The following is a 17864-nucleotide window of genomic DNA, read 5'->3' as shown; positions in this document are numbered from 1 at the left end:
ATGGCCTCCATGGAGCTACTTTTCTTCCATCGATTTACGGTCAGGGTATTGGCAGACAGTTGTTGACGAGCAGGACCGTAAAAAAACAGCCTTTGTCACACCAGACGGCTTGTACCAATTTAGTCATGCCGATCTGTGCGACCTTTGAACGAATGATGGACAATCTATCATCCCGACATCTTGTTCACACGCCTCACCAGTATTCTTCTCACCATGTTCCGTACCCGCCAACTCACCAGGCACATGGTTGATGCCTCTGGAGTGCCACCTGATCTGGCTAAAATTCAAGCCGTCAAAGGCCTTTGAAGGATGTGCGGAGCTTTGTTGGCCTCTGCTCTTACTTTTGCCGGTTTATCAAAGATTTTGCCTGCATCGCTCATCTTCTCACCGACCTACTTAAGATGGATACTGCCTTCACATGGGGCCCTGACCAGCAAGGTGTGTTTTCAACGCTTATAAGCTTATTGACGTCTCCCACGGTCTTGGCTCATTTCGATCCCTCAGCTGCCACTGAAGTTCGAACAGACGCCAGCGGATATGGGATTGGTGCAGTGCTAGCACAACATCCCCATGGAGAAGACCGCGTCGTCTATGCTAGCTGTCTTCTCTCCAACGTCGAACGCAACTATTCGATTACTGAGCCCGAGTGTCTCGCCCTTTTATGAGCTGTCACTAAATTCCGGTCTACCTTATTTGACTGTTCTTTCTCAGTTGTAACTGACCAATCGTTGCCGCTGGTGCACAGCGCACGGAGCGACGGGGCTCGGCGACAGAGAGGCGCGTTTTCAGCGCTGCTCTGTTACCGCCACCTTGTCGTTCGTCAAGGGGAGTGCAGTAACGCTGTATCCCGTTTCTAATATTAAACAGAATGAAGTATGATAAAACACTGATGAAATTTCTTGTAATGCATCACATTTTAAAAAGTCACAGCGCAGCGGTGCACTACTACACTGCGATGCCGGCTTGCATTGCAAGCAGTGACTTTCTCCTGCTCCTTTCGAAAATTAACAACATCTAGCCGCACCAGCCTTTTTTTTTTTTTTTTACTACCTTACCAAGCTTTTACTGAACTGTCTCGATGTGCTCATATATATACGGATCAGACAAAGTGAGCGTCTGCAGGCACCAGGTTCTTCGCCCAAACTGGACTATGAAAACAAACTTCACCCGTAGAAAAAGCAACAGAACAAAAATTGAGCACCCCAAAGCCTTCTTAAAATTGGCTGCCTCATGAGCTGCTTCCGAGCGACACGGGAAATTTTCTAAAAACCCAGAAACTGAGCGACAGCGACAAGTGGTAACACTATTGTCGCCGCAGATTGTCGCCTCATGAGGTTACCGCTTTATGAATGGGCACAACATACGCCACTTTCCAATCATTAGGCAAGTCACTGTCTTCAAGTGATTTTAAAAAAGAAGATAAAGATATTTTGTCAGAAAACTTGCACAAGACGAAAGCAACGCGTTTGACAGTCCATCAGGTCCAGTGGCTTTTTAAGTTTTCAATCCTTTTAGCAGTATAATAATAATAATAGGAGTGCACTAACTTGAGAACAAAGAGGAACACAAATAACACGACACAATGTACATCTCTTTAGTTAGCGCAATCCTTTTATTATTATGAACAATCAACTAGCCTCCTTTAAAGCAGTATAAGATGTCATCCATTGGCTCAACGCAGAATGCACCAAGCCATGCAGTGTCATTAGAATGAATATTGGTCAAAAACACACAACTGAAGTAGTTTGCTTTATCGAGATTATTGCAAACTTCAGTACCATCATGGTCAAGCAGCGGGATAGACAGATCATCCTTTCCATTTCGTTTAAAAAACTGCCGGGCATTTTTGTATGTATGAGTGGAAAGAACTAAAGAATACTTTCACCAACGTTTTCATTTCTTTGGTCAACTGCTGAAGCTCATCTTTATGCATCTGAGAAGGGTTATTTTTAAAAATCGCAGAAGCTTGCTTTTTTTTTATTGACTACAACATGCGCCTTTCTGTTGAACCAGGGCTTACTTCTACTGTGCCGTGGTGTCAACGTCCAGGACGGAACGTATTAGTCCCGCACTTCCCTCATTTTAGCAAGCTCATGAACCCCTTCGGCCAGGAGTGCTTTCTCAGATGGTACCCTCATGCTGTTTAGAATGATCCCAGCATATGCTTTCAAGGGTCTCAATGCTCACGATGCTTACCCTTCCATAATCTTCTGCAAGTTCCTGTAATTACAGTTGAACTCTGCAATACAAAACTGCTGCATAGTAAGAACACAGTGAAGTGATACTACACACCATGGTGGTTTAGGATGATTTCAAACATGAATACAGAAATGCCCAATCTGAATGCATGTCCTGTTGGTCAAAATTAGTGTGGAGCTTGACTATGAGGCCCCGCTTAACAAAAGTGTTGCTTCGGGACATTCATGCTTTCCCAATGATGACTTGATGCACTAATTTCGAAACCTCCCATATTGATTACAGACACCTTCAAGGTGTCATTTTTTTAACACACTTTGAAGACTTGGTAGCATTAAAGTAAAAAATGTTGCAGTTGTTATGATTTCATCTTGCAGTTGATTTCAACCCAAGCAGCAGTGAGTCTGGGCATGCTGCTTTAAACAATGGCAAGAATGAAAATAAGCCTGGTGGACTGTTATTTTGCACCCAGCTAGAAGCACATAGCAGAGGCAACCAAATACATTCTTGTCCAAGCAGCACTTTTCACGAATGGCGAAGGCAGCACCTATGACCAGTGGCAAGGCAGATTCCTTCTTTTTATGTTTATTGACTTGCTCGCCATCTGTAATGATGTGCAATCAAATCCGCGCCCTACCACACAGGATATGCTCAAAACAATCACGGAACAACAGCTCGATAACTCTGTGTCCAATTTAGTGAAACTTTCAGCCAACTATCTGGAACTGACCTTTCTGTAATACTTACAATCAACACATCCAATGAAGAAGCAACAAACTGTATATGAACCATCTTCCATGAAAAATTTCAGATGAGCCACAAAATAAAGACCAATATGCAGCAAAGTTGTCTCGGTTGATGGGAGAATACAGCTGTGAAGAGCTGCACAGGATTTCTTGTCCGATGCCAGTGCAGCCCACTAGAGATTATTCGTCCCTATGGTATAGGATGCCCGTACATGAATGATGTGTACTAGAAACTGAGCTACTCAGCTTGAGAACTTGTGGTAACAAGTACCATTGATATGACTTGCTTGTCTACATACAGTCAAGGATGTTATGAAAGTATCAAACATAAATTGCCACGAAACGGATATATCCAATCACTCGGCTGTCATGAAAGTGTCGCTTTTTCCACACAACAAATGTTCTTAGTCTTGTTTATTTCACAAATAAAATTCTGCACAGAAGTGCGTTCTGTACCGAAAAATCCAGAATAAAATTTTATACATGGTTCCATATACAGGTTTTTTTGCACAGAAAGGACCTGCATGAAACTGGGTTTATATTGCTTCCGAACTTTCCTTAATTCAGCCTTCAAGGATGCCCATTTTCACCTAAACCTCTCTGGACCTAAAGTCCCTATCCCAGTAATTTTATCCGATGAACATTTTAGTGTGTTTCAAGGCCCCCTTCACAAAATGGTGTTTTGAGGATGTTTCACTGCATTGCGGTGAAATTTTTGGTGTGTTCGAATATTCAAAAAATTCCTTTTCTGAATAACAAACTGATTCGATTCATATTCTCCAATATTCACACACCTCTGGAAATTTTGCATTACGAATTTCACCTATATCAGAGTATTTTATGATTTACTACTTGAGCACCTATAAGAAGGATTGACTGTAAGAGGCTGGCATGCAGGCCAAGCAAACTCAAACTCTTTGTGGCAATATCAGGAAGAACACATAATCGTGGAAAAGGTGCCTTACCAAGGCTGTCACACAGGGAAAGCTGTCTGGCATGGTACGCAGCAGCACCAAGTTTCGGAGGTCCCACAATTCAAATGGCTGATCTTTAAACAGTACCACAAAGTACTGCCTGAAACATGACAAGGACAGATTCACTCCAGGTCTAGGGCAGAAAATTCTTCTAGGCCTTTGTGCAAGTCAGGAGATTTAGAACACTGGGGTATGAGCTACACAGAATTAAGCTCCAAATTTACAACCAAAAGTGCCCACAAAAGCATGAGGAATAGTGATTTGAGCACTATGTCTAGCAAGTCAACTTTTCAAACCAAAGGTTGCAATGAACTTCATACATTATGCTCATTAATTCAAACTTTCGGGTAATTTGCACTCATTCGTCAAGTCAAGCTCCATAGAACTCATTGTCGCTTCCTCCCCAGATAATTTGAAATATGCACATGGCCAAAGAAACGTCCATGCAATAGGGCAGTTTTGATGCCCGTCCAAAACGAAGATAAAACTATGGAAGACTGGATAAAGGCAAAGTAACAAGCTTTTACTGTACTTTGAACACACACAGTGAATGCAATGAGGACAAACTTGGAGCCCTAATACCTGTGCCAACCGGGAAATTTCATGCCATTCCCAACGCTCATTTAATATGTCATTTTTCTATGCGCCGCCACGTCTCTAAAATTAATGCCATTTGCAAATGACTGCAACTACACAAAATCTTAAGCACACATAATTTTTGGCTTCAATATGTGAATATTATTCATTCTTTTTTAAATTCTTATTCACGAAGGACAGGAGAAGGCCTATTTTTCCTAGAGATGGGAGGGCTCGAAAAAAAAAAAGGAAATTTTGGAAAAAAAAACAGTCTTTTCTCGTTTTTTTTCCCAAGGCATGAAACACCGAAAAAAAAAACGTAAAGTATGATTCCCTTAAAGAAACGTGAAAATTTGTGTTAATAGGCTGCTTCTAAGTAGTAAAGAGGAATGAAAAGGCTGCAGAAAGAAAGAATATAATTTATTTGTTGTTATTTAGTTTTGGTTGCACAAAGAACGTTCGTGATAAATGCTTAGTCTATTAAAACAATTTCAGATGCCGAAATGCTGTAGTTTTTGTTTTTCCCTCTTCCGCTGAGTGTCAGAACGCAAGCATATGAAATGGCCTTGATTTGCTATTTTGTATTTCCAATAAAGTACAAAGAAAAACTAGTCAGGTTGAAGCCTCATTGGTGAGATGGTTTTGTTCGGGCTCCGATGCCGATCCACCAGCGGAGGCCCATCGACCACCAATGCAGCAGCTGGCAGTTGTCGCGCGTCGTTGCGCCGTTGATAGTATGTCACGTTACTGTGATGTGACGTCACTAGTATTCACTGATACACTTATGAGCTTCATACGTCATTAAATCAAATGGTGCTAACGATGCATCTCGACCGGGCAAAATAGCATTTAACACCTTTTTGGAGCTGAATTAAGGTATATGTAAAGGTTTTGTTGTGCCCAGATTTTTTCTGTGGGAGACTTCTCATACAGACAAAATACATAACATGCTTATAAATCCTCAAAACTTAGTGTCCCAACCGCTTCAAAAACAACATGATAAAATTTGAATGCATGCAAATCAAACTGGAAGAAAAAAAGGTCTCAAGCTCAACATGAACTGATTAGAACAATCTAGGAAGAAGCGAGCACAAACACATCGCCAGTGATAAAGCGCCTTAGCATGTCAATGAACAATTAAAAATGCAATGAACCTTAATCTGTCTACCAAACATTGAAAAAATGAACAGAACTGGCAGTTCACGTGCGTGTATTGTATTCACTAGAACGACTGAGAACCCACCCAAAACAGCATTTTTTTTTTGTCAGATGGTTTACTCTACTAACGAGAAATGCGGTAAATGTTAAATTACCAAGATTTGATAAAGGAAAGAAGGAGCCGTTGATATTACAGGATTAGAGTATAGCTTAAAATGCAGAATATTTACGCATGGCTTATTTGAAGATAAATATGGCAAACTGCATGTTAACATTTGCGCGAGAAAAATAAAAACACGAGCAAGAGTAAACATACAGAAATGTTGCATGCAGATATGGTTCTGTGCTTGGTGTAAGGAAAAATGAGATAAACCTCAAGCATAATCATCATCATCATCAGCCTGACTATACCCACTGCAGGGCGAAGGCCTCTCCCATATTTCTCCACTTAACCCGGTTTTGTGCTAGCTGCATCCACTTGACCCCCGCGAACTTCTTAACCTCATCCGCCCACCTAACTTTCTGCCGCCCCCTGCTACGCTTTCCTTCCCTTGGGATCCAGTTTGTTACCCTAAGCGACCGTTGGTTATCCTCTCTTCGCACTACATATCCTGCCCATGTCCATTTCTTCTTCTTAATTTCTACTAGAATGTCGGTAACCTGAGTTATTTCTCTGGCCCACTCTGCACGCTTCCTATCTCTTAATGTTACCCCTACCATTTTTCGTTCCATAGCCCTCTGGGTTGTCCTCAACTTAAGTAGAACTTTCTTGGTTAGCCTCCATGTTTCAGCCCCATAGGTACCCTCAAGCAGTACAAAACTCAGAGGAATATAACAAGCACATTCGAATGTAAATGTTAAAAGACTAGACAAGTACCAGGAAGGAGAAAACACGGAAATGTGGTCAGACCTTACTGCCTCATGATTGATTGCAGAGAAAAATTCAAATATAGATTAAAAACAAATCACAAGTGAAATGAGACGGAGGAAAGGGAGGCACAAACGCCTACCCGCACTACTACAAATCCTCTCATCAAACTAGACACTTTAAGCTGTATGTTGGAACGAATAAACCTGCAATCTACGTCCCACACAAGATCACTTCTTTTAACATGCAACACCCATGGCAGCAAAGATGCCATTTATCTTTTTATAACGGTATAAAAGCAACGTGACATTTGAGCGAGCCGCACTCGAAAAAAAGACTGCTTGCTGTTTTAATGCAGCCACACGTCTTCATTAATACAAATAATTGCTATATTTCAAAATTTTCCAGAAAAAAAAAACTGTTTTTTTTTCCAACCTTCAAAATTTCTGGAACTTTTGCATCCCTAATTTTCCCCAGCGCATCTACGGGAAGTTAAAATTCATGTTTTGCATCAAAGCTCCACCAGAATCCCCTTTTCCCTGCCACGCACGATTGTAGGCGCGTTCGTGGTGACAGAGATGTCCCCCACCGGGCAAACTCATTCTATCCCAAATGTCGTTTACACCAACAAATGTCAATCGATGGGAAGTGGGAGGTTAACATGCAGGGAGGGGAGCAAAGGAAAAGAAAGAGTGGCAATGAAATGAGTCCCGAGTCCTTTAAAAACTTGATAACCTTTGCTTCTGCAAGAAGGCAGTGACAAAGTATGTGCCAAATGGTTTTGTCAAACCTGCATTGTTTAAGATAGGGGTAAAACATACTTGAGGTATGACACCTTGATGCCAATTATTGGCGATTCCTCATTGGTGTCTGCTCGAATCTGCTGCACTCTGCCCGACTGGATGCTGGTGAGCACAATCTCGTTGCGCACTTTGCTCCCAACCAGGCTGGCATATGCAAAGGACAGGAATGATGTCAGGCTCACCCACTCGACTCCCCTGCAAACAGATGTGGCCACAGCTGGAATAACTATGCCCAACATACTAGTACCACTAAACCTACCCCGCAGTGATCCCTGTTTGGGTAATCTAAATTACTCAAGTTATGCACACTATTAGAAGCCCACTCGGGAGGAAAGCCAAGTGGTGGCACAAAGGCACGAAGGCCTCAAGAAAGATGCACAACTAAAAGCGATGTAGGTGCCCATTGATAATTCTCTCTACACTGAATCATGCATGCTATCATGGACCTTTCTTGGCAAATATGCACCCCAGCACAGAAAGTTTTGTTTTGCTTCTGTCAGGCTTGCTAATTTCCATTAACGTAGGGTCCCAAAGCTACTATGAGAGACACTGGTTCTTTAACGTGCACTGACCCAGCACATGGGCACGTTTCGCCTCCATCGAAACGCAGTCGCCGGCGGTCGGGATCGAACCCGGGTACACCGGCACAGTAGTAGATATCTCAACCACTGCACCACCACAGCACTAAATAAATGTTTTATACTAGTACTACAGGGGCTCCATTGATGCCCGACTTTTTTCACGTGTTGAGAAAAATAATGAATGCAGGGAATTGTAAAGCGCTCTCTTTTCTTGCAGCGAATCCGGACATGAATGCCGGCTCATGCAACATTCGTGTCACTTTGCTTCATACAGCTTGTTTTGAAAAACATTGTACGGCCTGGCCAGTGTGTGGACTGCTACATAGCAACCTATGTGTCAGCAAAGAAGGAACAGAGGAGGAATCTGCTTCTCGACAACAGGTATGTATCCCGGATGATCTGCCCTGTCCGCCGTGACGCACTGCAGCCCATAGCTTTGTGACAGGTCCAGATATAACACTGGAATTCAGTTTTTCCATGTGCTATTGATGCTGATAGAATATTTAGGGGAATAACCAAGGTGCAGTAGATTCGTAATAAGGGAGTAATTACTCACTGACATCCACCCAAGTGCAGCCATACGGCTACAAAGGAAAGCTATACAGCTTTCTCAGGAACTTCGTAGTTATAGAAAAATTTCTCCTGGTCCGGGGATCGAACACGGGTCGCTCTACCAACTGAGCCAACCTGGATGGTCAGCAGATCAGATGGTAGGGCGAGAGCGAATTAATCTATAACTCCAAGGGGGAATAGTGTTGATCAAATATTTAGGGGAATCCCCAAGGTGGAGTAGATTTGTAATAAGGGAGTAATTACTCATTGATATTCACGCAAGTGCAGCCATTGATTTAATACTGATTTAATGAAAGATTGATTAGCCACCTAAAGTACCTCACTCTAGTGAGCACTAAAATTTCGTATTAACATTTTTTTTCTATGAAATGATGCACAAGGCTATGGCATACATGACGGATGACAGAATTTGCCTGAATAATTTATAATTTTTTTTATGCAGTTTTGGTTACAACAGTCGAATAATGGCTGTGATGTAACTGATGACTTGAGGTCACAAGAGTAGTGGGGACTGCAATACAATTGCTGCTTGTTTATGTGATGTCAACTCTTGGGCAGATAAGGGTTGGTGTGAATTACAAATAAGTAATCGTACCACTGATCTCCACTAGGGGGCTGGATGGCCAAAAGTAAGGACCAAAGGAAGCAAGCAGAAGTAAGCCCTTGGTAGTGCATGAAATGGGGTTCTTAGATTCACTTCTTGCATCATTTTTGTCATTCTCATCTCTTTCCCCTCGACTATCTGTTGCACTCGCGTGAGAATAAGCATTGAGAAAAGCCGTTTCAAGAAAAAGCAATTGGAAGACCAATCTGCTATGCTCTGTGTAGAGAATGGAGGATACCACGAGTGAGAATGAAAGGCGCAGCTGATGATGAACACATCTAGTGGGAGCCAGTGGGAAGCGACACGGTGGCCCGCTGGTGACCAGAGTGTGGTCATTTTTTTGTATCATAGCTTTCTGCGAATATGAGCACAGATTATCCACTGCAATGATGACTTGGCATAACTCACTCCTTTGTAACAATCCAAAAATGGGAGCATCAGCTGTGAGGGAAACTAAGAGTAGTGCCTCTCTTTGCCTCAGCATATGAACTGCCATTTTTTTTTATATTGTACTAAGCAAAGCACTGTGCCCGTAGACTCTGAACAGCGCTTCTTTTTCATTGCTCTTTTTCGTCGGCCATTACTCCCTCACACTCTCAAGAATACTGAGTAGTTCTGCAGGTGCTGCTTACAAGCGTGACTGTGAAAATAGGTTAGCAGCACGCGTCTGGCAGGTTAATGGTGTCGTAAAGCAGCCATCGGCTGTTTCCAACTCACACTGGGACGGTTGCCTTTTGTATTAGGTTTTAAGATGAACCGCTGCATTGTTATTTCAGCGGTGATGTTACGCATGACTCTACCATAGCTGGTTGAAACTTGCCTGTTTTCTCCATGAATACCGGGTCCCCATTCATTGAAATACACGGCAGACATTCAACTTTTGGACTTGGCTTGCACTCGCCTCAGAGAGCGCCTAGGCCTCACGACTTGAAATAATCTGTTATGCTATCTTTAGGCCGTTGAAATTATAAATTACTCACAGCTAAATGGCACAATCTACATGGCTGTTTCCTAAGTGTTACGCATCACTCCAAATAAAGCTAGAATGTTATAACATCAATATATATTTTCTGTACTTTAAGAAAACAATTCTTCACCCCCATACTGCTTACAAGCAGTGTCACATTCCTTGTGAAGCAGGCTGTGATTTTCATTGCTGGCCTTATCACTTTCTTGTGCTCTTTGGCCTGTTTATCTAGAGACCACTTGGCGCAGCCCAATAACAAACTGTCACTCAACGGTGTGAACCCCCGTGAGGTGCCCAAGCAGCCTTTGTTTTCATTTTAGGATAGGAACCCAGCCACACTGCTCATTTCTTCTGTGGATCCACCTCATTGATGAAAAAGCCCCACTTTCAGCTATGTACCAAGTGGCACATTTCTGTATAAAGGCAATGTGGACTGAATTTTATGCAAAAAGCTAAACGGCTCTTCATATCTTAGCCCTTTCACTGCGTTTTGGCTACTCACTCCCTGCTGCTCCAGCATATGGTGCCACCCATGGAGAGGCCACATAAGTTGGTACAAATTGTAGGGTAAATTTTCAACAACAGCTACGTCGCTTCGACTACCACAAAACAGAACCCGAGTCTACTGCGTCTGTGCTAACACACAGCGGAATCCAAGTCTACTGCGTCTGTGCTAACACCCAGCATTGGCCTCACTGTGTTCTAGCTGCCAGGTGCCATGTTTTGAAGAATATCGCACTAAGAATCACCTGGCAGATAATTATTTTATTTTGTTATTGTCAATTTATTTATACTCAGTAAAATTTATTTCTAACAAATAAAATCTGAATAAAAATGTTTACATTTCCTGCAGAGCTTAGAAGTGCCTAATACAACAGTTTCATTTTTCAAAATTATGCAGTTCGAATCATATAACGAAAAAGTAATTTTTCAGAAAAATATTCCTGAAAAATTGCTTTTTTCAAGCATTTTTTTTTAAATATTTCGATGGAGTTTTGCTGTATATGGAAAGAGATGGACGACTGCTATGAAGTAATTATCTTTAACCTTGAGCCAACTAGCCCATAAGCAAACGCTCCCAAAATTGCCCAGATTTTTGTGTCTGGCTGCATACACTGAACTGCAAGCAAAGAGCAGTTTTTTTTTATCTCTTAATAAATTATTGTCAAGTGGTCACCGCTGAAAAACAGATCACTGAGGTTGCACTGCTCACAGCAAACCTTCATAGAATTGGTCACAAAATTGATTATCTTGAAAGCAGCACGAAAAGACAAAAATGATGATCAAACACTAAAATGTTGCTCTTAGGAGTGAGCTGAAAATGTGAATGCCTCCCTCTCTCTCCCTCTGTTACAGAGGGGTACTTATGTCTGCATAGGTGGAGTAATGTGAAAGCATTTTTCTTACTGCTGCCGATTGCTTTGTTGCATATTCTTTATGCCGTTTTTGCTTTAAGTCAAGGGTAATTTGAGGCTCATTCGCTGCTAAGAGCCACATTTGCCACACAACACTTTGTGCCAACCTCGCTAGATGGGAATCTGTCCAACGGCATTTTGAAGTTTGCATGCACAAATTTCAAAATGCTTCCATTGTTGATGGGGCAGGTTTGTTCAATTTTTACCTTTTCTTTATTACTATCTCTGTTGTCTTTTCCTTACGCTATACAAGGAGAATTACAACACATTCTCAGGCAGTCAGCGTGGTTTGTGCGCTTGGCTGAGAAGCACAAGGATGTTTGGTCACGGCACTCCCTGTCACTTATGAGCTTTTCACCTTGAAACAATATGACAACACTAGTTGAGGCCTTTTTGGCTCTTTTCATTGCCTTCCTCTTTAAATTTTCATAAGCAAATATATGAATGCATCAAGGATGCATCAAGATTATCCACTGTTCTGAGCTTAGACTCTAGAGGAATCATATCTAAATTTAACTAGCCTTAAATCGCACGGTTCGAGCAGTGCGGTTGAAAGAACAAATGATTTTTAGTGCAAGCTCGCCACCACTGACCAAGAACCTTGTTTATGCCATCGCTCTTATTGGCTAAGCTGTTTCTTCAAGTCACTGACCTCGCAAGGGTAATAATTCTAACTGAATCAAGTATAGCGGTTCCAATGCGTGAGTCTCTCTAACGGTTTTTCAAGTTCGCCAGCCAGCAGAGACAGTAATGACTGAACATAAATCCTTGTAGTGCTTTCACACTAAAAAGAAAGAACCATCATAGCAGATTAGAACCTGGTCGGTTTTGAACCACGGTACTTAGGTCCAGTAGACAAGTGTCTTCACCACTGAGCCACTGCAGCACACACTTTTGATCATTATAACAGGTTTAAGTAGAGCCCCACAAACCAGTGGCCTCCACAATGAAGCACACTATAGCACCAGAGCTGATTTTGGAGGCCACTGTCACCATTTGAGGCGGTGGATCTCAGATGGCACCACATGCATAGCTGAGCCTGCAGATTCCCGTTCAATCATTGGTTTAGCTTTGCATGTACAGGTGCGAAGTAAACGGAGCACACTCTTCCTTTCAAATTACAATCACGCCTTCTGTACTGGAGATAAGAAGCATTATTTGTCTCAGTAAAAGCACACTGGCAACTACCACCGGTTTGCACATACCACGGCTGCCATTTTCAACTATGCAATGCGTGAAATATTTCAGAAGCAAATAGCGCACTCCGTTTACTTTTGTCCACAACAGTACTTGTGGGTATGCCCAAGTTGCTATGTACACAACACAACCCAAAGAAGCTAAATGTGCTGTGCGATTGACCTGGCTAGAATGGTAGTGACACCATATGTGAAGGTTGTGAATTGACGTCTTAGAACAGCGCAGATAGCAAAGGTTAAGCCTCCATGATTTTGCTACCACTCGACTTGAGAGCAGCAAGGTTGAAGTAGTTTCCACATTTTATTTGGTGTAAGGGTGGAGTCACTGTGACCACTAATGTATGTTGTATGCTAGACAGCCATTTAGAAACTCAGGTACTACAAGAAAGAGGGCGTGTGATGCAATCACAAGCACTGACCTGCAATAAGAATGCAATTACTCACAGTTTACCCAATATCTTGTACTGATCTTGAGCAGCAAGCTCACCTTACAGGTGTGGCATGCAGGTTCAGCTCTTTCTCCAAGGTACCGGAGGACAAGTCAAACACTTGCACACTTCCTGTTGCACTTCCTAAAAACAAAAGATCCTGTTGCATTTCAAAACTTCTTTAACAGCAACTCTGGCTAAATGCTTGGGAGACATTTAAGCTCCATCCACTTTTAAGGCTCACATAAATAGCTCACGGATCTATTTGCCCAATAACTAGTCTCTTGATTTGTGTCTCCATTACCTCATACATACACTTGTGAGATGCCACATTATGTGACAGACTAATCAATATAAAGCCCAGCTTTAACTAAGGCCAAGTGTGCATGGCACCTGCAAAAAAGCACAGCATTTACAGCGATCAACTGAAGTGCCAATAACTCCTCTAGCAAGTCTGTCAACAGAAGCGCGTCTGCTACACACAGGACAGCCACCGTGACATGCTCTGCTCACTAGGGTACAGCACCGTCGTGGCCTTAATCTGCGGCCACTACCTGCCCTGAGTTTCCTATTCCAAACACTACTTTAGCCTTGTACATATTAGTTCTTAGATCTACTGTTCTGCTTTACCTGTCACTGATCATCCCAAGTTACCTAGCAATGCCATCAGCATAGATTACCTATTCTCCATAAACGCAAACATTTGAATACTTCCAGTAAGTATTGTCTCCCTCCTCAACGCCCTTCCTTTTGGGGATGGAGGACTATGGTTCCTGTGCAGCCACTACAGATAGTACTTTCCAATACTTCCACACATAGTTCCTCTACCCCCTTGACTCCACAACAACAGCAAGACAATTGGTTGGTTTGTGGGGTTTAACGTCCCAAAGCAACTCAGGCTATGAGAGACGCGCGGCAAGACTGTTGAGGTTTCTATTTCTCCTATGTATTGCGAGCATTTTTCCGTCAATTGATAGTGTAGTCTCTTTTCAAGCGCTCTTTATGGAAGCTTGCCTGGTTCTTTGGCTGATTGAAGATTAAGGTTGTCCTGATAACGGACAGTAAGCTGACTGGCCTGTAATCTTTCTTATGGAACGTTAGTATGTCATAAGGCAATGCGAGCACAGGGTGGTCAGTTTTTCTAGCCCTATCTTTTCACTGTACAGATGTGAAGCAACCTGATCCTCGCCAGTTGCTTTGCCCCTTTTCATTGCTTCTAAGGCTTTCCTTACTTCGGCCTTTGTTACGAGCAAGATGTCTCATTCCTTTGCGCAAGGTTACTTCCGACTACTGTATATATAAGCATACAAATCGTCTCCTGCGTAAGCATACAAATCGTCTCCTGTGTAAGTAAGAGTATGCAAATACAAACATTTTTAAATATCAAGAATATATGCCTTCAAATATGATCTCTTGGACATGAAACAACATTTTCAGTTTTGGCAAGTTTCTTGCGAGATAAACAGGAGACATGACAATGTATACTGCTTCATCACACAGCATAGCAGTACACAACCTATAATGCACTACAATAAAACATGGTGCTAGGCTAGTCGGTGAATCATGCTAAGACAGCACAGAAAAGACAACCACAACACAAAAAAATGCTGCTAGTCACATCACATGTCACACCAGCTATCTTTGACATCTTTTGACAGAATAACATAAGAAATATGAATGGTTTTATCGCCTCTTCAATTGTTAAAGGCAGCTATTGTCAGAGACAGGTTACAACAAAAAGGTAACTAGATATGAAAGAACTGCAGAGACATTGGACCAGGCCTTGTAAAATTTGTTATAGAAATTTTTTATACAGAAAACCACGCCGCTCAGCCGAGTACAAGCTTAGAGGATTCACTGATGCAGTTCTTTTCGATGTGAAAAGCTTCGAGCAAAACTCTTGCTTTTGTGCTGAAACTTTTGCCCACAATCTTGCTTCCTTAAAGACACTTGCATGCCATTACATGCTAAGTTCGCGAGCTAATCTTGCTTCATTATGTTTTGAGAGTGCTCCCTTAAACGGTCATTGAGGCAAAGCCCTGTCTGTCTGCCCGATATAACATTTTCCGCAGGACAAGAGGATCACATACACCACTCCTAGGGCACATCTAACAAATGGTTCTTCATATTGCTTTTTGGCAACTGCGCCAAACAAGCGGCACATTGGGCCTGTTGGCCACTTTTTTGAGCTTATGCGACACCTTATAACCATAAGGCATCCCCTCTGGTTTGGCTTTCGCGGATTCAGAGGCCGCCGCCTTTTGACGGGATCCACGTTTCTTTAAGAGAGTTTCAGCAGCTGCCGTGATGACCGAGCAAGGGAAGCCAGCAGCCAAAAGCCTGCGTACCTGATAGTCAAAGCTATTTATTGCCCATTTTGTGCGGACACAACTTCCCAAGTGCTGATTCCAAACAGAGTAAAGCAATGGCTCTTTTGAGTCTTGGAATGCGACGAGTCATAGCGCAAGAGTTCTTTTTTCGCACGTGGGAAATATGCCCAACAAGTGTGTCCCTCTGATACCCTCAGTCTCAGGTGGGAGTTCATGGGTGGAAGAGAGGTTTTTACCATTCTCATTAAACTTGCTAAGACCTGTAACTTTTAAAAGGAACTTCACTGCCATCTTTCAAAAAGATAACAAAACCATCGAAATATCTAAAAACTTTTAAAACCGAGCCTCCCATAAAGGACTCATTCAAAATAAGATCAACATGAGCTAAAAATATATCGCAAGAAAAGATTTTGGGCATGAATTTTAGCACGAAAGCAAAAATTTTGCTCGAAGCTTTTCCCATCAAAAAGAAAGCGGACCACTGCATCAGCAATTCCTCTATAAGCTTGTACTTGGCTGAGCGTGGTACAAGGCTTACAGGCCTTCCATACCTGGTCCAATGTCATGCTCTTTCATATCTATTTTCCTTCTTTGTCTCTGACAATAGTTACCTTTAACAATCGAAAAGGTGACAAAACCGTTCATATCTGTTGTGTTATTCTGTCAGAAGACATCAAAGATAGCTGGCACAGCCCAAGTGCGACATGTGATGTGACTGCTTATATATACAGCCGACAAAATAGTCAGTTGATAGTGTGGTTGTCTTTTTTGCACTGTCTTCTTACCGAACCTGCAATGTGGATTGTCCATCTGGATTCAGATCCACTCCACATCACTGAGTGGAATTTGCCAACATATATGGTGGTGAAACCTAACAGACTTTATGCAATATTTCTGCTGTCCAGCAGACCTTCAGACAATGCGACGCTATGGGTTGAGTGAGTCAGCTGCGCTGCTGCCGTCGCGTCTGTTTTGTGCAGTGGCTTTCGTGCTATTTGCTTATATCCAGAGTAAAATATGACGAAAGGAAGAATATGACGCTCACATTCCCATTTGACTTCATGAAGCGGTACTGCGCTGCCAAAACTTGTGAACAGCAACATCAGCGTAGCTACAAACGGCAAAGCTCCTTAACCCTTTTGCTGTCATGAACATACTGGTATGTTTTCGCATTTCCCCCCAACAGTGTCACCGACGTACCGGTACATTCTCTATAGTGCATTCAAAACTTCACGCTCGAGTGCAAAACTGGAGCGCTTGGACTGGCCGCACCACCTGTCAAATCTTTCTGCAAGTTCGTATTTTAGCCCTGCGCTGTGTTGGTAGTATATATCAGAGAGTATGGAGCAACCACGCCCGCTCCCCATCTTCTTTGCTGAGGGGGTGGTCGCTCCGCGCACTATTCTCTCGCGCTGAGCGATCATGCGGCGCGCACGTGTGGTTACGGGTTCAAGGGTTGTTCTGCCATCTGCCACAGGTTTTATTTTGTTGCCGTGTCTGCTACAGCGCATCAAGTTCAGGGGCACATGCCGTTGCCTCTCCTATGGACTAACACATGACTCGATCGCTGCTTTCACTTTCTCAACCTCGCCTGCAGCTAGCAGTAGCCAAGGAGGTTATTTTAGCTTCTTTCCATCTCTCTCTTGATTTCACAAAGTGCCATTTCTCTCCATTGTGCGGGCCACTGAAAGTGCGCCCCCCGTGCACGCAGTTACTTTCGGATGCCTGACCGCACGGGAGCTTCGACTGCTGCCTGGAGTGATGGCTCTTCTGGTTCTGAATACGAGCTGAGCTCCAGATTTGGACTCCCAAAAAATATTGAGCTGGCTTTTTTGCATCTTGACTTTTGCAAAGTGTGCTCTGGAGATGCACCTCACATAGCCAGCAATATTCATCAATGAATCAAATGTGTAAAGACATTCAAGAGTCTGGCGACATCTGGATACCTGGATGTATACATATGTCGAAAATCTCTCAACAGCTTGTCTGAATAAAACAGTAAAATCTGGGATGAGCTGCCAATAAGCAAATCAAGAGCAACACCCTTGCAGATCGTTTACATGAAAATCTACAGCGATATTTGTAATATTTCAAAGCAGGCTAAATAGATATCCTTTTATAATTTAGGCGATTAACAACAAGAAAAGCTCAGTGGATACTTCTCTGTTTTGTGTGGTCGCTAGATGGCAGCACTTTTTTCCAAATGCAAATGCTTAAAGCTACAAAATTAGCGCGAGGGAAAGTGGATTTTAGGCATACAATTTTTTTTTCGCCGCAATGGAAAGTGCCAGATTCTGGTCTTATTAGAAATGCTGTAGAAAAATTTTACCAATAATTATGCAATCCTCTGCATGTGGCTGGTTTTATGTAGGCCGATGCTGGAAACAATGAACAATTTGCATCAGCAAAAGCAATGCATCAAAAACTACACAAGGCTGCTGTGGCACAT

The 17864-nt window shown here is 42.6% G+C and overlaps 1 protein-coding gene across 5 annotated transcripts in view; it reads right to left on the bottom strand.

The window, feature by feature from the left end:
- Nucleotides 1-17864, bottom strand: part of LOC146207060 (WD repeat-containing protein 11-like) — a 160010-nt gene that overhangs the window by 78134 nt on the left and 64012 nt on the right. For 4 of the 5 annotated variants that reach the window (XM_084595708.1, XM_084595880.1, XM_084595833.1 and 1 more), the window contains 3 exons: nt 13145-13229; nt 7340-7516; nt 3908-4016 (listed from right to left, as the gene is read on the bottom strand). In XM_084595708.1, coding sequence (XP_084451834.1) covers nt 3908-4016; nt 7340-7516; nt 13145-13229 — 371 coding nt within the window. The remainder of the gene's footprint in view (nt 1-3907; nt 4017-7339; nt 7517-13144; nt 13230-17864) is intronic. The other variant, XM_084595782.1, reaches the window with a different exon arrangement.

Source organism: Amblyomma maculatum, chromosome 1 (assembly GCF_055883805.1).
Source record: "Amblyomma maculatum isolate TAMU_Amacu chromosome 1, ASM5588380v1, whole genome shotgun sequence".
Lineage (NCBI taxonomy): Eukaryota > Metazoa > Arthropoda > Arachnida > Ixodida > Ixodidae > Amblyomma > Amblyomma maculatum.
The sequence above is the reverse complement of the archived record's forward strand: the minus strand, read 5'-3'. Positions and strand labels throughout refer to the sequence as shown.